We start from the raw sequence: 22332 nt of genomic DNA, 5'->3' as shown, positions 1-22332 counted from the left end.
AAGCACCCGGTTCAGTCTCTCCCCTCAGTTCACCTCCTAGGACACACAGAGCAGCAGAAACCGTGTCTGCCTCAGCATTTATAAAACCCCCCCTGTTGCTCTTGTACAAGGTGAGCTTGGCAGAGAGTCCAGGGGGGCCCAGGCCCCCACATCAAGCTCAGCACCATCTCATGCCAGGAGCTGGTCAGCACTGGCAGGTGCAGGCACGGAGGTCCCTGCTCTCTCCAGGCAGTGCCCAGAGCCATAGCTGGTGGTAGGAGTTGATTCAGGCCCTTGAGAAGTGTCCGGAGACCAGGCCAGCACAGCTGCAGCTCCACAGGCAAAGGGAAGGAAGGCAGGAGGTGCTGCAGCCATCAGCAAGGAGAAGGAGGTCAGTTGTGCTGCTAGGCGAGCCGATTTCCTCCCCAGCAGCCAGCTCTGCCTGCACGCTCGTGCTGCCCAAAGCATGACAAAGGCAGAGGGAAGCCTGGATAGGACAAAACAAAACGTTCCTTGCTTCAAAGGGCTAAAAACTCATGCAGGCAGTGGAGCAAGAGGTCAGAGTCCATGGAAAGATGAGGGCAGAGCGGTGGAAGGACGAGCTGTTGTCAGCCCTGGGAGGAGACAATGGGGCGGCTGATGGTGCTGTTCGTTGTCATGGCCGACAGCTCCCATCTGTAACACACCAATGGGATACACTGAGACACAGCACAAGAGGACAGGCAGCACCCACGGGCTGAGCTCCCAGCAGGGTAGCACTACCTGATGTCGTGGGGAAGGCAGGACTGGTCCAGGCTGTACTGAATCACTGCTAGCTTACACAGCGTCTTTAGACTGGGACCTGTGGAAAGAGGGCAGTTAACCACAGCAGTCCTCATCAGGGGGGTCAGGCATCGTGCAATCAGAGCCAGAGGAAATTGGGCAGAGCATCCCAGCTGTCCCCTTGGAGAGGGACAAGCAGGGGGCACGCCAGGGACAGCTGGGCAGGGAGTGCTCACGTACTGAAGTCGAGAATGTAGAGATCTGAGTGATCCATCAGGTCGAATTCATCACCCATTCCCTCCTCTGGAGACGGGCTGCAGAAGCCAAGCAAAGTGTGTCAGTGCAGAAATGCCTGTACACTGCTTATGGTCCCTTGGGCTCCTCAAGGGCTGAGCAGCTCTGGGACTGTTCCTGCCTGCCCCATGCAGGGCCCCTCTGCTCCCTCCCTGTCCCTCTGCTTCTCCCAGCAGCACCCAAAGCCATCATCTTCCCAGCTCTTTGCAGAGTGGGCAGAGCTGCAACAGGCTCAGGGGGCAGAAACACACATCATCTCCTCTGCAAACCATAGCAGGAAAGGGGCGAGTTTTATCCTCCTCACGATTACTCCAGCTGCAAGCCCCCCTTTTCCTTTGTACATTAGCCAGCCTCTGGCTGGTTTCATACTCCTCCTTCCCCACATACCTCCCAAACCACTTTCCAACAACTGAGCAACCTTGAGACTTCCCCTAGAACTGTAGCACCCACCATCAGGGCATGAGGAGGGTCCTGGCAAACAGCTGCCTCCAGATCTGAGGCTTGTTTCAAGGCTGTTTTGCTCAGCAACATCAGCAGATTCAACTCTCCAAAAAGTGACACTCAGAGAGGCAACCTGAGCCCTGGGCAAAGGCTGAAGATGACTCTGAGCAGGCTGGAGTAAGGCTGTCTGTATCTCCTGAAGGCAGGCTTGCTTGCACAAGCATCTCTTTGTGTGACAAACAGGCCCCACAGGCAGGGTCAGATCAGCTGGCATCACCTGGGGAGCTCAGTGCACTGTGGGAGACTACACACAGATCAGGATCACACAGGCAGGGGCCAGCCCTGCCCTACCTGGCCCCAAACACCCCACAGGGCAGCAGGACACAGCCCACACTGTGTCTTTTTACAGACCTCAAGCCAGCTTCACTTCACTGCCAAGGGGGGACATGCAATGGGATGCAAAGGATTTGGGAGAACATCACACAGGACAAAGTGTCTGATCTAGGAAGAATCAGACACCACACAACAGCACAGGACAAAGTCTAAAAAGCTGTGCTGTTGTTTGCAGGGAGGTGGGTAGATCAGCTGGAGAGACAAGAGGACTTTTTGCAAGGCTAATTGTGCTGCAGAGATGCAGACTGTGGGAGCCATGACCTGTCTCCAGAAGTGGTGGCAGACTTACCACGTTTTCTGCAACCTGGAGAAGCGAGAAAAAGGGAGCCATATGCTGTAGGCAACGCTGCTGTGCTCTCCCTGCACGCCTCACCTCTGGCTTCCCAGGGCTGCACCAAACATCTGCAGCCTGCCACACATTCCACGTTACTCCTGAGTCACACCACGGAGACCTGTGAGCTACATCCTCCTGTCTGTAAGCTCTCAGGAGCATGGATGCTGCTGAGGACATGCTGTACCTCACTGCCTCAGCACTGCAGTGGGACAGCGTGTGACAAGCCAAGCTGCTTTCTCTGAAGACAATATGGCAGGTGCTTTTCAGAAGTTCAACTTTTCCCAGAGAGGAGCAAAGGCAGCACCTTTGAGCAGAGAATGAGCACCTCAAGCAGACACCGAGGTCTTCCCCTGTCTTAGTGGCAGCTCTTTCCCTCTTTGTCTGTAATAGTCACACGTAACTGTTGCATTCACACAAACTCTCCAGCAAAAGCCCAGTGGTTGGCAACTGCCAGCCAAGAAAACATCCTATTTTATCAGCTTGTGCTCTTCTGACTAAGCCAGCAGCTGGACTGCTTTTGGGCTGTGCTGAAGTTGTGTGCCAAGCACCACAGCACAAGGTCTGAAACAGATCCTGCCCAGCCCTTGAGATGGTGCAAGAGGAGCAGAGAGAGAGCAGCTAGGAAACATCTGTGTGGCAGGGTAAGCACAGACATTTCTCAGTCTGACTCAAGAAGTACTGTGGGCTGCAGCCACAGCTCCCTGGCCATGCCACAATGGGAACAGCATGTCAGACTAACTGAGCATGTGTCCAGCATTCATCAGTGCAACAGTCATTGTAAACCAATCCCAACTTGCTGATATTCCCATCTGATGTTGGTCCTGGGATGCTAGTGAAAAACTCTGAATTCAGGCATTTCTAGGGGAGCAGACAGCCTCAACTATGGTTCTCAGCTTCTGAGGTTTTGGTGGAAGAGCCAAAGCCCCTTTGGAAGAGTCAAAGACCAGTCACTGCATCCCCTAGCACAGAGGGACCAGCCTGTGCTTGGGCCAGGGGAAAGCACTCCTGTGGCTGATGGTTGTTTGGAGAACTGGAAAAGACAGGAAAGGTGTTAAATCCTGCTCTGGTTTGTGATGAGGCAGTGTGCTCCCTGCCTAGCCGGGATCTCAAGCAGTGACTTCTCACCCCAGTGTCATTTGCTTCACTTATGACTTGCTCAGCTTCACATCTCATGCGACATGAGACAGTACTTACCCCCTCTACCCATAACCCCAGCACAAACTGCTGGGCACAGCCCACTCCTGGCACAGATCTGCTGTTGATGGGTCCCATCTGCCCGGATACAGACATGAGCCCCTTTAATTCCACCCCTATGTGCTCGCCACACCACAATCTAATCTCACATCCACGTCACAGGAAACCCTAGACCATCCCTTATCTTTCAAAGGAAAGCCAGCAGGCACCAGGTCTGTGACTTTAATCACCAAACTGCAAGCAGCCAGGGAAAGCCTGGAGTTCAAGACCAAGAGAGCCACAACTCCCAGACAGTGGGGTGCAGGGCACCCCTTTGCCAGCCTGAGCCCAGCAAATGGCTCATTGAAGCTGAGCAGCACCAAGGCACCTTGGCAAATGCTCTTGGGCCCTGCACCGAGCAACCAGTGAGAGCCTCTGCTCCCTCACCAAGGCCAGGCATTTCTAAGCTTTGTCAGGGAAAACACAGCCTCAAGGCAAACTTGGATTGGCATCTGTTGAGCTAAACCACTGTTTTACAGCATTCCCTCTCCCCTTTGCTCTCCCTGTGGATGGTCTCTGCATGCTGAAGTGCTGTGGGGTTTGGGAGACTTGGTGATCTTAAATGTCTTTTCCAACCAAAACAATTCTTTGATTCTATGAAACCAGATCAGAGGCCCAATTGTGACACAGCTAATGGGAATGCTGAGCTTAGTGCTACATGACTTCTCAGTCACTTAAATGGGACACAAGTGATAGGATTGCTGCTGGACACAGGGAGAGATCACAGCTGGGGGAAAAAGACCAGGGTCTGGGCAGGACTACAAAAGAAACAAAGCATTTGGATGCCATGGGAGCAGGCACCCTACAGAACTACCACCTGAGCAGTGAATCCTGTAAAGGAAGGCAGGACAAAGGGGTTTTGCCTGCCATGCCGGCTCATCCTTCATCCTCTGGCTGTGGGCTCCCCTCCCCCTGCCTGGGCAGGCAGCACGGGTCAGGAGGCAGACCACAGGGAGTTCTCCATTACAACAACTTCCTGGAAAACTTCTTATCTCCCAGGCAGCTCCAGAATACACCTGATAACTGTTACAGGAAGCAAGCACAGCCCCCACTCCCCTCTCCCCCACCGCCAGCCTGCAAGACCCTCCAGTTCAAGCAGGCTGCATTCCTGGCTGCCAGCAGCTCTTCCTATCCCCAACGAGTGCTGATGAACTGGCCAGAGCCTGGATTAAGGAATGAGTTGAATACTGAAGTTGTTCAGTGGAGAAGACAAGCCATTGCCAGGCAGAGGGGGACCAAACCCCAAAACAAAAGGTGTTGAGTTCGTTGTGGTTTGCTAGCCTTTCCCCCAAGTCCCAAAGGTTCCAGCTGCTGCTATAACACAAATCCATACCACAGCATCTGAGAGCATCCAAAACTGCCACAAAGCCCTACCAGCTCTCAGTATCTTTAGAGGAGAATAGATAAATTCAGCATCTCCACATACCTCAGCTGCACCAAGCACTCCCTCACACCCATATGGACACCCTACAACTAAGCACACACCCCCAGCACTCCTGGGGCATGAACACCCTTCACTCCACTGCACACTGGTATGGTCAGCCCCTTCAGCAGAACCTGCCCTGCTTTCTTCTCCTCCCCAAACTGTCTGCAGAAGTATTCCCAAAAAGCCATTGCCAGCATTCTCCAGGGAACGATCCAAAGCTTTCCAAACCATGTGGTGGGGTGAAAGCATTTCAGATGTCTCTGAAAGACAGATGCTGGCAAACAGGCCTGTGCTCCAGAGCTGCAATTTGTCATTCCAGACAGCATAGAGTGTGTCCTGGTGATGGGCCACTTCCTTTCTTTTAGCAGCTGTTAAGCCTCTTGGCCACATCCAGCTGCCCTGCACTCTGACAGTGTCACTTCCAGTGTTTGACAGATAAATCCTAAACTCCAGGTCCCTTTTGTGAATGGAAACTTTGCTAAGGAGCACTGACAAGGATGGGGATGTTGCCTTGTTGTGTGTATGGGCTTCTCAAACAGCTCCCAGCTGAGGTGACACCTCACTGCAGCTTAGCAGACACCACACTTACCAAAGAAAGAAAGAAGGAAGTTCTGATGGAAAAGCAGTGCAGCACAGAAAGGAGGATAAGTCAGTCTGAGGTCTGCTACAGCACATTAGACTAGGTACTTGCCCTTCTGGCAGCAGGATCTCCTCCCTACTCTCCACAACATCTTTCACTGAAAGCTTGACCACTGCACAACCCCTCCTGAGCAGCATGTTACATACTTCTGCTTCTACTTGAACAAAGAGGCCTGTTACCAGGTGCTTACATGATATCTTCACTCTCCCCCCTGGCCTTTCCTTTTTCCAGAGAAGCTTTGATCTCCATAATTTCTTACACTTGTAAGGTTGACAGACAGCTGCCATGTGCCCCTGAAGCTCATCTGACTACAGCACAGCATGGAGAGCCACTGAAGGAAATGGCAAAGCCTCTCATGGAGCCACCCCACACAACTCACCTGGTGCCTCCAAAGAGAACGATTTTGTCCCCTACTCTGCAGCAGCACTGTCGGCGTCGAGGACACGGGCCTTTCCCCTTGGGCTCAATCTTCCTCCAAGAAAGAGAAACTAAGGGGTAGAACAGAGCACACCAGCTTGTCACTAGAGCCTGGCTCATACCCGAGGTACAAGCAGGATGTGGATTTAAACAGATCACAGAGACCCAATGCCCCACAGACACCAACTGGCCAACATTTACCATTCCTGTCAACCTCCTCTCTAGCAGCAATATGATACACTTCTATGAGGTTGTTTCGATGCCAGGCACAGCCCTGGAGCTCTGCCTCCTGAGACACAAGTTTGCAGGTCCAGGCATTTGTTTGCAAAGCCTGAGCACCAGGGCCCTTTGGGCTGCCAGGCTGGACATCACAGGGCAGAGCTCCAGGAGCAGGCAGCCTCCTTTTCCCAACACCTTGCTGCGGTTCAGATCTAGAGGGAGAGGCAGGAACCAACTCCATCTGCCGGCAGGCGCTGTGAATGCAGAGCATCCTCGCAGACTGCTGGGACAGCTTGGCTGTGGGAGGGGAGCATGGGGAACTGAACTGGGTGGAGATGGCAGCCTTTGTCCTCACAGCTCTCCATGGCAAGGATGCTGAAGGGTGACTAATCACCCATGCACAGCACTGAAAACTGCAAGAGCTCTCGGTTTAGCTTATAGACCATCAAAAGCTGCAGCTATTGGGTAACTTTGCTATACAAAGCAGTTGGCAAGTAAAAATCAGTCTAATGGACTGTGAAAAGTGCCCGAGGATTGAGGACCTCAAAACAGTTCACATTTGACTAATATTCAGGGTACCAGCTGAACATCTGCCCTCTTCTGCTGCACAGTTTGATCTGGTACAACGGCAGTGTGGTACAGTGACCCTGCAGCTCAAGTTGAGTGGTTTCCTCACTCACAGTCTCACTCCCCTAAACCCATCACTTCCCCATAACTTCCTTTCTGCCAACACTTCTGTGTAATTAACAAGACAAAGTTTTGCCAACCACCTTTTGATTAACTGTGTCTTTCAGCAATACCTCCTTTTCCACTTTCTGAGATTTGGAGACTGTCTGAGGAGGAACAGAGGTCCCAAGCATTGTAGCAAGTTCCTGTCAGTGTTGTCAGAAGAGCCTTTTCCTCCACAGGCAGGCTCCTAGCCCTTGTCAAGTACCTCAGCTGAGCACTCACACACTCCAGGGCTTTCAGCACAATTGCTGCAACAAGTTAAACACATAAATACCTGGATTGAATTTCCAGAGATCGTGGAAGTGTCTGTTCAGGCGTGCATTGTAGCCACCAAACACATACAGCTCTCCATTGTAGCTGACTGTGGGGAGTAAGCAGAGACATCAGCGTGCCACCCATGTAGCAGGTCCTGGTCCCAGCATCAAACATAAAGCACAGTGGTCCTGCCTATTTGCTTACATCACCTTCACAGGCAAGGCTTTGTGGTGGGAGATGCTGGAAGTGTTAATCAACAGCTGTCTGAACATGAGCCAGCAGTGTGTCCAGGTGGCCAAGAAGGCCAATGGCATCCTGGTTTGTATCAGAAATAGTGTGACCAGCAGGACCAGAGCAGGGATTGTCCATCTGTACTTCGTGCTGGGGAGGCTGCACCTCAAATACTATGTTCATTTCTGGACACCTCGCTACATGACAGACATTGAGGTGCTGGAGTGTGTCCAGAGACGGGCAATGAAGCTGGTGAAGGGTTTGGAGCACGAGCCTGATGAAGAGCAGCTGAGGGAGCTGGGGGTGTTCAGCCTGGAGAAGATGAGGCTGAGGGGAGACATGATCACCCTCTACAACTACCTGACAGGAGCCTGTAGTGAGGTGGGGGTTGGTTTCTTCTTCCAAGTAACAAGGCAAGAAGAAATGGCCTCAAGTTGTGCCAGGGGAGGTTTAGATTGGAGATGAGGAAGAAGTTTTTCCCTGAGAGGGCTGTCAGCCCCTGTCCCAGGCTGCCCAGGGAGGTGGTGGAGTCCCCAACCCTGGAGATATTGCAGAGCTGTGTAGCTGAGGTGCTGAGGGACATGGGTCAGTGGTGGGCTGGGCAGTGTGAGGGGAGGGGTTGGACTCCATCATCTTAAAGGTCTTTTCCAATCAAGAACGATTCTATTACATGATTTTTTTCCGGGCTCTGTGCACCCCTTGCTAACCCACATCTCCTCCCAGAGCCCCAGACACCTCTGTGATGCGGGCAGGAAGTTCCTCCCACTGTCCTGTCTCAGCAGACCCACACTCACAGGCTGAGTGGCTCCTCCGGCCTTCGGGGAGCACTGGAGTTGGAGGGGAGTCCAGCCAGGAGTTTGTTTCTGTATCAAACACTTTAATGCGGTTACAGTAGATCTCATTGTTGGAGTGAAATGGCCCAAAACGATCAGCTCTGCCACCAAACACATACATCTTTGTTCCAATGATGGTTGCTGAATGGAAGTCCCTCCAGCGAGCTGGTGTACCCTGCAGAGACAAACAAGAGAAAGAATGCACACGTCCCAATCGAGATTCACCTCAATAGGGAAGTTGGGGTGTGCCTTCTGCTGGAGAACTTCCCCTCCTGCAGATCCCAGCCACCCCAGACAGAAGCTGTGAGACAAGTGTAGATAGCTGCCCCAGAGAGCAGCAGATATGAGACTTCCTCCACAGAATCAGAGTGAATAAACCAGACACTGACCTTGGCAGAGATTAAGGTCCACATCATGTTTGTGGTGTCCAACTTATGGATGTCATTTGAAAAGCAGTCAGCCTGGAAGACAGCAGAGCAGCCTGGTCACAAGGAGACTGAGAAGCTAGGTTATATCTGGCCTTAGGGAGGATGCTGTCCTGGAGCCATCTCTTCAGAGTCAGCATTTCCTACGAGTGCCTGTCTGACAGTGCTTGATCCAAAATGCCAGGGTAGGCAGCACACACCACTTAACAAGAGGGAGGCAAAGCCCATTTCTCTTCAAAACTGTCCTAACTTTCCCACCTGTTTGGTGCTCAGTTCCACTCCCCAGGCTATGCTTGCACACCACAGCTACACTCACAGCAGAACCCTGACTCTGCTCCAAGCAGCAACAGAAGAAAGGGCCACTAATGGCACAAGCTGGCTCTGACAAGGCCACTCAATGAGAGGCAGAAGCTAAGATAACTTCTAGGAAGCTAAACATCCAGGAGCAAACACATTCAAGGTTCTGAGAATCCCACAAAACTCATCTGCAGCAAGGTGCCTGGAAGAGCCTGTGATCACATGAACTGCACACGTTCCTGTGACTGCAGCGAGACAGCTACAGGCTGCTTTGGCTTTGGTTAGAAACAAGTCACGTTTTAACTGCTCCTGCTACTGTAATCAACACTGTGGATTTGGCATGCTATTGTCCTCAGAAGAGGGGGAACAGGACAGGGACTGCTGTAACAGAGCCCCATCATCTTTCTTCCAAACAAACAGATGTGAATTGGCACAGCTTTTCTGGACCCAGGTGATAGGCTGAAATGATATTTACCTGCTTCTTAAGATCAGAGGATAAGGATTTGCTCAAAGGGGCATTAGGCACACTGCCAGCTAGTGGAGGCTAACCTTTGGCTCAAGGTATTCTTAGTAAGAGGGAAAGCAGGTGTTTGCTGGAGTGTCTCACATCAGCAAGATGCGAGAGCAGGTACAGAATACAGAGAACATGCACCAGACTGAGAAATCTCACAGCAGCACTGCAGACATTGGAAAGGGATTTTTCTGTGTCATTTCTCATAGAATGGTAGGGGTTGGAAGGGACCTTTAGAGATCATCTAGTCCAACCCCCTGCAGAAGCAGGTTCACCTAGATCAGGTCACATAGGAACATGTCCAGGCAGGTCTTGAAGACCTCCAAGGAAGGAGACTCCACAACCCCTCTGGGCAGCCTGTTCCCAACCAAATTCAAATAGGTGTAGATCAATAATAGCTTATTCAAATGTTATGTACTTATCTATATTTGGTTGAGAAAGTGGACAGAAAAATTAGGCCTGCTGTCCCCAGTCATCTCCACAAAACAATGAGCATAATCTGGGGAAACAGTGCCACAGCTTTACTGAGTTATAGAATGAAAACGACCACGGATACAAACACACCCCCATATCCTGCCACCACCAGTGGCCTGGGTAGGAACACTGTCTGTCCCAAGGGATCACTAAATAACAGTTACAGAGACTACTCACCAGCTGTTCATAGCCTCCAAAGATAAACATGCTCTTTGCCAGGACGCAAGCTGAGTGCCCGTCTCTAGCTCCTGGGACCATTCCAGACACCTTGGGCGTGAACCACTTGTGTGTGTCTGAAACAAAACAGGAGGCAACACTAAGAAAATGAAGTAGATGTTGGAATGGGATATCTCTGGGATTTCTGAGACAGAAATCCTTCTCTTTCACGCACAGGAGAAGCTGCAAAGCTTCTTTGGGCAAGTAGCCATGGAAGGGCACAGTGACAAAGGTCTCAGCTCCTGGGAATGGCCACTGACTTGGCCCAGCCTGCCACATTTTGTGTGAGTAGTACAGCACTGCTTGGGAAATGCTGTTTTTTTGTTGAATCTCTTGCAAAGCCTACTTGTAAGTCAGTTAGGCATGCACAATTTAATTACAATAAAGCAATGATGCTATGTGGCTCCACTGACCTGCTGGCACAGAGGTTAGCTGGCTGAGGAAACAGCCCTCTCAAATGCAAGCAGAAGTCACTTGACCATAAGCTCATTGTGTCATCAGAGCTACCATGCACATCCTCATCTCTGCAGCACAGCTCTCCCTATCTTATCTGCTCCTCTTGTTACAGTCATCCCCTCAAGGGGAGCCTTCCTCGCTCTCCAGTTCCCTTTGCACTGCTCCCCGTGAGCCTGCAGCCCCTCTGCTCTTACGCTCCAGGGGTTGGCTTGATTTAGGAGAGGACTTAAAACCAGCCAGAGCTGTTCTCCACACCAAGGCAACACGGATCCAAGCCAGCAACTCGCTGCCAAGTACAAACAAGCACCTGTCCCAAGAGCCCAGCGAGGCACAGATAAGCCTCAAGGCAGCAGGAGACATTCCTCCAGCCCTCCCTAACTGCTGCAAAGTGCCAAGAGTGCCAAACTGCTTATTTCAGGAAGCAGCAGCAGTGGAGCCAAAGCAACATTCTTCACGAGGATAACTTCTCTGAACTTGGCCTGCAGCCACAGCTACTCACCTAGGCTCCAGCTGGAACCACACAAAAGGTCTTGCAAGGTCAACAGAATCCCTGGGCAGCCTCTAGTGTGAAAGCTGCAGCAGCTATTGAGTTGCCTTGCCTCAACGGGGCCGCTTCCAAGCCCAGTCACACGATAGCAGCAAGAGATCAACACCCAAGTGCCACACATCAAATTAGAGATGGAAAAGACCTCGACTTGTGATCTGCTTGGCACCCCAGGGGAAAAAACTGCACTGAGACAAGCCTTTATCCAGCCTGATGCCACTCCTGCAGTGGAACTTATACCATAGACATAGGGCAGTGACTGCCAGCTTCACTTTCCAGGATTGGCAAGGGACAGGCACAGTATGTACAGACAGCTGCAGAGGGTTCAGAACAAGACCAAAGTCTGGCCTTCCTGTTAATTTTCACTTAATGCTAAAGTGCTGGAGTTGGCAGGGATACTGGGCAGCTCCAACCACAAGGCCCCTGCGTAGGTAGAGGTTTACTGGTGGCTTCCCAGCTGCATGTGTCTGGGGAAAGAGGAAAACCTCTGCCCAGAGAGCAGCTCCAAGCTGTGAGACATTTCTTGGCGAATAAAGGAATCCATGACCAATTACCAGAGCAAGCAGTTTTCCTGCAAGTCCAGCAACCCACTTACCAGTCAGTATTTAGACAGACTTGCCTCCAGAATCCAGATGTATTCCCTTCCTTTCCTGTCCACACAGCTCCTGCTGGTGCCTGTTCTTCCCAGATACCCCAGCAGCACCACGGAGAAGCCAACTGACAGCCTCAAAGAATCAATCTTTTGTGTTTATCTAACTTGACTCATATCTTCCCTTATTTTGTCATCCTGTTTCTGACTACTGTGTTTCATTTCTCATTCTCCTTCGTGCTTTCAGAAAGGTGAATCCCTTCTGGAGAGGAACTCCAGTCCTCAAGAGCTCTAGCTCCTTCCAGCTGCAACCTTCAGCCACAGTTAAGGAATAATCATCACACTAAGAGAATGCTTTAGTTGTAGTTACTATGAGAAAGAGCACACAAAACTCACAGAAAAATTAAACCCAGCTTGACTATTAGACAAGCTCAGTAACCTCTGTTCAAAGGCTTTTACAGAGAGTCAAGTGTGCAGACATACTGATCACTCTGCTCCCCTTCTCAACCTGCTCAAATGCCCAGCAACACCAATGCCCCATTTGCACCATCTCCTCCAGCACATCACTTTGCAGAGAGCCCTAGGGAAAGGAAAACATGTTGGGGAGCAGCACAGCGGGGTAAAGAGAAGGTCTCATCGACAGCAGCTGTGACAAGGAAGAGGGAGAAGCTGGAACTTACTGACATCAAAGGCATAGAGCACATTGCAGGCTCCCTCGGTGTCATTGCGACCGCCCCAGATGTAGACGGTGTCATCTATGAGCACTGCTGAGTGCCCATACCTCATGTAGGGCACCTCCCTCACGTGGTCTCGGCTGTTTGTCCACACTGGAGGCAGCTTGATCCAGCGCAGAGACACTGAAAGCACAAGTTGGAGCCCACATCAAACGGTAAGCCTGCTGCCTGTGAAAATAGGTCACAGTCCACCCTGCACAGTGGTCCCTTAAAACCCTTCAGATTCTGTGACTTGAGGAAGCGCTGCAGGACCAGAGGACTCTGGACAGAAATAGGCTTCAATCTACATTAATTACACCTAAGAGGTTTCCACTCCAGCTTATCCTAGACTGTGAGAGAAGGTACAGTGCACACACACACAGAAAAAACACAATAGGGAAAGGAAAGAGATAAAATGCAGAGGTGATAATGAATACAGACACTACTTCAGGCTAGCCACGTTTTTGGAGGCTCCAAGCTGGAAGGATAGGCACCACAGGAGTAATTCACTGCAGCAACATGCAAGAGAACACACCTGAAGGCACCATTTGGATCTACAGTAGTGCAGTTTGAGAAAAGCAATGCAGCAGCTCTGTAGGAACAGGGTTTGCTTGCCTTTGTTTTTTTAAGCTTTAGATGAGACACCTGTCCGTCTCCTACACCCCATCCATGCCTGAGTCCTGCCTGCTAACCTTGTGTTACCAACAGAAGTTCCTTCTGATGACAGGTTCTCCTTCCTGCCAGTCTGTGTGTCACGTTCAGTAGTAGCCAGAGCAGACAAGTATTACAGGGTTTAATGACAGTACAAGAGTCACAGTGAGTGTTATTGCACAACAGCATCCAGACACCTTCCCTCTGCCACACATTGTTTTGTTTTCAACACAGAGGTAGCATAAAATATGACAGAAAACAGCCTGCGGTTCCCTTGAAATACTCAAATGGGGAAAGAATCAGGCACCTGAAAAGGTGACCATCTATCCTGAGGCAGAAAGGGCACTGAGGCAATGCTAAAGTCAATCTAGATGGGATGTTTCCTGTCTAAAACAGTCTTTCTGCCTCTTTGGAAGTCTGAAAGAGATCATTCAAGATCTGGTATCTTGGCTTTAGCGCTGGAATGGAGCACGGGCTTGGGAAGCCAGTGTCACCTGCCACATGGTGGCTGCAGCATCGTGGCACTTGAGTATTTGGGAGTGGCAAGAAACGAAATCAATGCCACAGCATTCCTTTGGGCACAGTAATAATGCTTCCACCATAACAGCAGTGCTCTACTGGCACGTTTTACTTCCTATGACGTTCAGTTGCCGTGAGTGTGAGAGCTGAGTCTCTCTGGAAGGAGGCTAATGTCATTGTTGACAAGAACCCGAGTTACACTCCCTCTACACAGTGAGCAGGTCACCTTGGCAGCCCTTTACCCAACACTGCATGAGTCAGTCAACTCCACAGACAGATTTAGAGGAGTGAATTCACTGCATCTTAGAGACAAACTGGTTTTATTTACGCGCCACGTGTGTGTTAGGAGAGAGCTCAGCACACTGTCCAGTCTGCAACACTGGTCATGGGCTCTTTGCTCTCGTCTCTGTTCAGTTGGACCTATCCAAGCATATGTTCAGTTTTTCAACCACCTGCTTAATTACAGGGAAACACCTCATGAACCAGCTCAGTAACCTCTTCAGTTCAAAGGGCATCGAATCAAGAAACAAAGCCTCTCCCAGCACAGTCATGGTTCCAACAGCCTCCCAACAGACACTGGCTATCCTACATGAATGGCTCCAGCTCCACTCTATGGAGAGCCACTCTGTGAATCTGCAGGCTAACTGCTGTCCCAAAGGGAAGGTCTCCATCCCAGCTGCACACCCCTACAAACTCTATCATGCTGGCAGCAGTTCTCAGCTGCCCCCACAGGGAAACAGCTCAGGAGTCTAAACCTGGATGTTTGGGTGTGCTGGTTCCTACTCTACCCCTTCTACAGCAGGGACAACTGCAAAGTGGAAAGGGGACCCGAGCCAGCTGAATGTCACCTCTTTGCAGCTGGCTGCGTTTGGCTCCACAGAAAACGAGACTGAACCAAGCCACTGGCTATGTGGTCGCTCCCAGTGAATTCCTTAATCCAGCATTTCTGCTCAACTCCAACCCCTCTGCATCCTGCTCCTGAAGCTGAAAACACCGGGCTGCCACAGGGGGAGAGCTTCTCATCTGAACCAACAGCCGGCTCCTTCCCACGCCACGAGGCCACGCTTACCTGCGTTGAACACGTGGACGTCAATCTGCCGCAGGGTCTCATAGTCTTCTCCGGAGCAGTACCCGCCGAAGGAGTAGACCTTGTGGCCCACGGCCACGGCCGCGTGGTTCACCCTGCGCGGCCCACCTTCCAGGTGCACCGCCCACCGCAGCATTCCTCCCTGCGCGCCACACGGCCTTCAGGGCCCCCAGCGCCACGGCTGCATGCTTCCTGGGCCACCACGATGCCGCCTGCCTCTGCAACGGGGACAGAAGGCTAAAATGACATGAGGTACATTGCGGGTCTTCGCGTTTCCCTTGAAGGAGAAGGTCGCATGGCTGTACCCTCTCTCATCTGCCAACTGCTTTAGTCTCGCCTTGGGAAGGAGACACAAGGCAGGTACAGTAACCTGAGCAAAGCTCAGCAGAGATGCCCTCACACACCAAAAAAATCCTCCATAAAGGCAGCCCAAGTCAAGCACCTCTGGCTCTCATACACGTCACGGACACACCAGAACAATTTGTCCACATGAATGAAAACAAGCAGCCGGAGCCAACTGTGAAGGTGAAAAGAACAGAGCCGGAGGCAAGAGAGCGTGCTCTTTGGCTCAGGCATGAAAAACATCGAGGGGAAGAAAAAACAAACCCAAAGCACCAACCCCACATAAAGCAAGCGACTCCCTGATTTGGGGGCGGACCACACCACCAGCATTTGGAGCCATTGATCTGAGTGCTTGGGCCCAGCTTAACTAAACATGGGAGAACAGAAACCCCATAGTCTAGGGAGAAAGCTCCTTGCACATGATCAGAATAAGGGTTTTTTTTCCTCCCACATACAGCTCTTTTCTCATGATCAGAATGAGGCTTTTTCCTCCCACAACAAATCCAGGCGCAACTATGAGGATTCGGTACCATCACATCTCAGTTGAGAAACTGATATGCTTCACGCTTCAAACAGATGGCTGAGGTCATCTCTTAGAGAAGTCACCACAGTTGATTTCTGCAGAGATTCTCATTTGGATCTAAGGATCTGGAGCACAGGGCTGCCTGGGTGCTTCTGAAAAAGCAGGGCAGTTCAATTCTTTAACACTTTTCCCTCAGCTGAAACACAGCTGTTAGAAAAGACATCGTCACTTCAGACAGTCTCTTTTCTATTGCTTGGTTCTGCCTTCCCAGACTCAGCATTTGCAGGTGCATTGGAAAGACTTAAAATGCTACACATTTTCTCTGTCCCTTTGTTTGGAAAGTAGTGAGTTTTCACAAGGAGAACCTTCCTCCTGTTTAAAGTTTCTGAAGTAGCCAGAGAGCAGCAAGAAGAGGCAACTCGATGCTGCTCCGCTTCCCCAACCCTTCAGCCAAGGGACCACTTGCTCACACCCAGGCACCAGCACAGCCCACCACCAGCCTGATCCCCACATCTGGCCCACCTGCACACTCCCATTTTATCCTCAGAGATGTGTCCAACACGGAGGTTTGAGCACAGAGCAGGCTTCCAACTCAAAGACATCCCAACACCAGTCATCTGATTGCAGAACCCTTAAAGCTCAGCAAAATTTGAGTGATTGCTTTTTAAAGTTATTTCTTTCTCAAGTTGTTCCCAAAATACACTGTCAACCAGAGCATGCTCTGTACCTGAACATTACAGCCACAGGACACATGCAAAGTCTGAACAGTGAGCATCCTGCAGTCGTACTTGTAAGAGATGAGTGCAGACCCAGGAGTCCCTCCTGCAGAGCCACTCTTTCAACCTAAATGGCAGTCAACAACTCAGAAAGTCACACTGAGCTTTCCTCCAGTGAGCTGATCCAGAAGGGTCCAGGAACAGCCTCCTTCTGCTACAAGCCATGCTTCAGTGTATGCCTGGGATCACCTCAAATTCATATCTAGCAGATCTTGGTATGAAATGACATTGTTTTTCTCTTAAACCAGGCAGCAGTTCTTGTGCAAGTCCTCCACCAAGCTACAGAATAGATGAGTTTCCATGGAGACTACCAAAGTTCCCCTTCAGGCTATTTTGAAGGCTTCCTGTATCTAAATCTGTTTCCTGCCTTGGTCATGAGTTATCACTGGAAAAATCTACATCTTCCTACATCAACATCTTCCTTAAAATTACTTTTTAGTGAAGTGAATCTACAGGAGATTCCTGGAGGAGCTTAACTCGACTTTTATCACCAGCATCGAGATTTTCAACACCCCTCAGACTGAGGCCAATGTCGGAGGATTAAGAGGATGAAGCTTATGTCCAAGTTCTCCTCTTGGTCTCTCCTGGTGCACAGGAGCACAGTAGCCTGACATGGCAGGCAGGCATCGTACCAAGCTGCTTGCTGCCTTTTTTGGCAGAATGGCTGGAAAAAGTCTTCCTCACCCTTGGGAGTTCACTCGAGACGCGTGCCAAGGAGCACACTCCTGCCAGAGCAGGACACTGGTCCTTTCACTCCAACAGGAGATGGCTACCCTGCCTGAACAGTTTCATAATTAAGATGAGTCACAGCAACACAGGAAGCAAAGGCTGCACATCCTCAAAAGTTAATCTGGTCAACTGAGAGGCAGCAGCCCAAGGCCCAGCTGGTTACGCTGTAGGAAACGCCATTGATATTTCAAGGCTGGTTCCTACCGTTGCAATGGTTGTGAAAGGTTTTTCCAGGGATCACTCCTTCCCAGGAGGAGGGTGGTTGGTGAGGAGGTGGGAGTGAACAGGTTGAAGTTGGCTCCACTTTGCTTTGGCTGGGGATGGGGATACCCTTTCAGAACAAACACAAAGCTTGGCCAGCACAGCCTGTGGCTGCCACTCATCAGCTTCAGGGCACGTGGAAACACTCAGTCATCTTAGGAAAAGAAAACAACCTGAAGGGTGAAGCGATCCTTACAGGATCACATGTGAAAAGGCAAAGGAAAACACCCTTCCAGGATCACATGTGAAAAGGCAAAGGAAAACACAGGACTTAAGCTGGCAGTGTTTTTCCAAACCCAAGTGCTTCTCTCTATGCTGTAATAAAAACACCCAGCCAGATTCCATCTTCCTTTTCTGCCACTGGCCACCACTCTACCCCAAAATGGTCACAAATGTCTTCCAGCCTTCCCTGAGCATTTGCTCTTCCCTTTTTGGCTGCACACAGGTCCACCCCCCTCTTCTCCCAGCCCAGTTCTCCTTCATACTCCTCCCTACTCTTCCCGCATCTCTTTTCGTTAGTGCAGTCCTCTGTCCCAAAGCCCATTTCCCTCCTGCAGTTCCCCCCTCTGCACTGAATGCAAAATGCATTCAGTGGTTTCTCACTCAAGACACCAGCAACAGGGAGGTGGGCTATAAAACACTGAAATACTGATAAGAGAGGCAAATTGTACAAGAGAACCACAAGGACACTGGTTGCAGGAGGCAATATGTACCCTGACTCGTGCAAACTAGGTGCTGCTTCACTCTGCTCTGCAAACCAAAGGGAAAATCAGTGACACTGACACTCGTTGTGGATCAGAAGAAGGGCTTGCACACTTCAGGAAAAAATTAAGCCTGATTTGTTTAAATCAAAGCAGCTATTGCTACTGCAAAAAGCCAGCAGGGCAAGAGGATGGTTGCCTTGTACATGCTAAGCATGTGTCCCTTTGCTGGATCCTGCTGAGTCACCCCTCTCCTCCCCAGAGCTGCACCTCTTTCAGAGCAGCCTCTGCAGCTCAGCTGCACCCACAGCAAGAAGCTGGTTGAAGGTCTGAGGTCCTTGGACTGATTTAGCACCTCTAGCTGGAATGACGCCCCGACACTCCCAGGAATTATAACCCTACACTTACAGGGAGGGCAAAAAGCTACACCCAAACAAGTACAACTGTCTTACACAGAGAAACCAAACCCAAACAACCTGCACTCCCCCATGCTCCGAGAGCTCGGTGCACGCTCGCTCACCTTAGATCAGGAAGCCCTGGCTGCCTCTCTCATCCCAATCTCAGCTGAGCAACCTGATCACGCGCACTCAGGGTCTCCTCCACAGAGCAGAGTGTGTGCTTTGATTCAATCCACCTCTTGCTTTCGCCGGCACACGTCTCAGCTCCCCTCTTCACCTCACCAAAAACCAAACAGATCTTTTTGTTCCATGTTGCACTCACACAGGCAGCAACCACGCAATCTCCCCCAACTCCCTGTTTCCCTAGTCTGGTATGAGGTATGCAGAGTTGCACCAAGCACAGAGAATGCAGCGGGATTTGCGTTCAGACTCCAGTGGGTCCTTAACTCAGTGTCATTAACTACCAGGAATAAGAATGTTTATTAAAAAAATCAAGTTCCACTTCAGCTACTGTTGAAGTACCCGCAGCTGATGATGCTGGAAATGAAGTGAGCACAGCCATGAGTTGTTCTGGTGTGCTGGAAATTAACTCGAGCGGAAAATATTAAACAAGCAAAAACCAGGATGAATTGAAACTTGCTACAGCTGAGTAACTGTGAAAACTGAGGCCCGAGGCCACAAGCTGCAGGGTTACGTCGCACTGGGTGTCATCCTCTGCTAAATAAGGAGCTGAACTAGGAGTTAACTGAAGTTAACAAAAGATGACACTGAAGACACCCAAGGGCAGACAAGCCAAGACAGATTGTAAATCTGCATAAAGCTTTGACTTCCGAGATAACCAAAAGAAACTCACTGACAAGATGAGAACAAAAACTGGATGGAGATGGACAAAGGAACAAGACCCCAGACTCCAATATCACTATTGGGCCAAGCCCTCACAAGAGGGGAGGGGAAATTGGGCCGTCAGGGTATAATAATGGGGATTTCTTGGTTCAGGGAGTCCAGCTCCAGCTGTAATAAACCAACTCTGTGCCAGAACCTAGAGGCCAAATTCTTCTTCACAGTCAAGGGGTAAGATTGGATCCAGCTGCACCCAGACTCCTCTCAGGAGGAGTTTAGAAAGCAAAGGGTTCGGTCTGAACCTCAGGACTCGGTGGGAGAAGCCCTATTGGAAACACCTACAATACTGTACTGCTAAACACAGTAGGGTGTAAAATTAACAAGTGCTCTAAATAACCTGCTGTGGTGCCACAGAAATGCCTGGAGCCCTCCACTTACTGCACACAGCACCACAAGCCCAGGCACACGCTTCCAGAGTATGTGGTGCAACAAGAGACACAGGGTGAGGACAGACTGGCTCCGGCACTACCGTCATGACACTTGACCACAAGTGGAAGCTCACAAGTGTCCTTCTTCATAGAGAAATAGTCCTTCAACACCTATCCTTGTTCTGTGACAGCACTGACATCTAGCAAAGGTAGTGCAGCAGTTCACCTGGGGCATGAATTGATGAATAGCTAAAGCAGGGCAACAACCAGAGTTTTAAATCATCTCTTCGTTCTTCAAATACAGCACCTACAGACAACCCTCCCAAACCTCTGGCTGTGCTGCCTGAAGATCCACGTAATGCTCGAAACACCTTTCATCCCAGCTGCCCTAGCTTCTACCTCACAAGAGATTACCAGCACAGGGTGTAACCGTCTGGGATCAGCAGAAAAAAACCCCACTCAGTAACTCCTCACTCGTATATATACGCCTTCACAAACCGTTGTGGTGACCTGAGCAAAGTGGTTACAGATAGAAGAAAAAAGAACAGTAATCACGGATTTAGTCAGGTTTTTCGGCTGTTTGTTCTGTTTGCTTTAGGCTTGCTAATTTTCAAACCCTGAACAATGAAAACATTTCATTGGAGATTGAAAGCAACCCGACCATCTCCCAGCACTGCAGCCAGATGATCTTAGAACAAAAAAAAACCCCATCTACCTTTAGATCCACTTCTTCATGCAAAGAGAGTTCACTGAGCTGCCTCGTTTCTCTGTGCACACAAAAAGAGATACAGAGCCATTTCTCAAAGCTGCTCAGATTACCCTTGCTGCAGTCAATCCCCACAACAGGGGGCAGGAATCCAGCAGAAAGGAGCCTGGATTTTCAAGGGCTCACTCTGTCGCCCCCAGAATTACAGCCCCACACCAAGCAGAGCAGCCTGCTGCCCCTGCAAAGCTGTTCCCCAGAGCAAATCCTACCGTGTGGCTGCCTCAGTCCCGTCTCCCAAAAGATACCAGCCGCAAGGTTTAGTAACCCTTAAAATAGCCCAACCAGCTCACAGCAGTCCATATAGATAGTTCTATTTCAAGCACATCCAACTTACTGTTAAGAGATAGCACGAGAACAACCCGCTTTCTTCACTTCATGCTTGACATTTATCTGATGCTTTGACTATTTATGCTAAGGCAGGGTGAAATTGCAAGCTTGCACATTCAGCAGCTCGGACACTCGCAACGCAGTTCCAGCGTCAGTAAACTAGACGGTGCTGGAACAGCCCAAGCTCGTTAACCAAGATCGATCTGGAAAGCTCGTGTTGACATGGGAATCACAGACCACAGTGTTCAGGCAGAAACGCATTCCACCGTCCCTCCCTGCAGACAGCGGCACCACCTCCTTCTTTTCACCCAAATGTTTTGCCCACTGTCTGACTTAACGCTTTTCCCAAAAGCCAGCTAAGATTCTGCACCCACTGAGCTGATCTCACCTTGCCTCCTAAACCCCACTGCTGCTTCTCAACAGAGCGTGCCTAAGAGATTCCCCTTGATCCCTTCTGCCCCACCAGGAATGTGTCTTGGCCTCTAGCTACTATCTAGCTGTTCTTGCCAGCGGAGGGAGCAGCCCTGGGGAGGGAGTAGGCTGAGGAAAGCCGAGCGGCAGCTAAGGTGGTGCTTCTCCTTTGACCCCAAACCACGCCGTTTTCTTCCCCTGCACCTGCTGTGGCCGGAACACCGGGGCCCTCGGAGCAGAGCCCTTCGCTGGGCTCGGGCAGGGCAGGGCGGGCTCGCATCGCGCAGCGGAGCACACGGTGCCAGGAAGGACGAGGCGCAAAGCCCCAAAGCCTGTCAACGTGGCCAAGCCTCGCTGCACGCGTGCACAGGCTGACATGGACCGAGTCTCACGAGGATGGGGAGACGAGGCCCGGCCGGGTTACAGCAGGGCGAGCAGCGCGAGGACTCGCCAGCCCCGGGTGGGGGCGAGTGGGCTCGACTGGCCGCGTCCCCAGCGCCGACCCCCCCGGACCGCCCCGAGACTCCGGCCGTGTCCCGAGGGCCCAGCCCTGCCCGCCTCACAGCCCAGGGCACCCGGGGAGGGCGGTGGCGCCGGGCCCCGCGCCCGGCCCTCACAGAGGGGCTCAACGGTATCTCCAGCCCCGGACCCACCGCCCGGCTCCAGCCCGGCTCCCCGAGAGTGCGGCGCAGCCCCCCCCGCTGCGCTCCGCCCCTCCCCAACGGCCGGTTGCTCTCAGCCCCGGTCCTTCTCCGCCACAGCCCCGTACCTGACGGCGGGAAGACGGCCCAGCGACCCCGCTACCAGCGACTGCGCCTGCCGCTCCCTGGGACTTGTAGTCCGGCGCCGCCCCGCCCCGCCTCGTCGGGGCCGCGGGCGCCCTCCCCCGCCGGGGCGGCACGGCCTGGCACAGCCCCGCGGGGCCCCCTCCGGGGCTGCCGGGCCCGGGCCCCCGCCTCGGGGGCGGCGGCCTTCCGTGCCCTGCCCCAGCCCGGTGCCGGCTCCCCCCGCGCTGCGCTGGTCTCACGGGCTGGGCGCGATCTGGCGGCGCTTGGAGAGGCGCGGGGTGCGGGGGAGGGAGGCCGGCGGCGGGTGAGGGCAGCGGCGGCGGGACCGCGACAGCCGCCGTCCGCCCCGGGACTACAACACCCACGGTGCCCCG

At 51.7% G+C, this 22332-nt stretch overlaps 1 protein-coding gene across 2 annotated transcripts; it reads right to left on the bottom strand.

The window, feature by feature from the left end:
• Nucleotides 1-63: 63 nt before the first annotated feature.
• On the bottom strand, nt 64-22083 carry KLHDC3 (kelch domain containing 3). Of its 2 annotated transcripts, none has more exons than XM_061989062.1 (11): nt 21940-22083; nt 14651-14886; nt 12379-12555; nt 10071-10186; nt 8576-8647; nt 8148-8361; nt 7142-7228; nt 5882-5990; nt 982-1055; nt 742-820; nt 64-654 (listed from the first exon to the last, which is right to left on the bottom strand). In XM_061989062.1, exons 2-11 carry the CDS (start codon nt 14802-14804, stop codon nt 588-590), a joined length of 1149 nt encoding a protein of 382 aa, XP_061845046.1. In that variant the 5' UTR covers nt 14805-14886; nt 21940-22083; the 3' UTR covers nt 64-587. The 2 variants fall into 2 exon arrangements, with proteins under 2 accessions (XP_061845046.1, XP_061845047.1); XM_061989063.1 differs by lacking the exon at nt 21940-22083 and adding an exon at nt 20767-20790.
• Nucleotides 22084-22332: the final 249 nt, after the last annotated feature.

The sequence above is a fragment of the Colius striatus genome, chromosome 2 (assembly GCF_028858725.1).
Source record: "Colius striatus isolate bColStr4 chromosome 2, bColStr4.1.hap1, whole genome shotgun sequence".
In the NCBI taxonomy this organism is placed as follows: Eukaryota; Metazoa; Chordata; class Aves; order Coliiformes; family Coliidae; genus Colius; species Colius striatus.
Note: the sequence above shows the minus strand (reverse complement) of the source record. Positions and strands in the feature narration are given on the sequence as shown.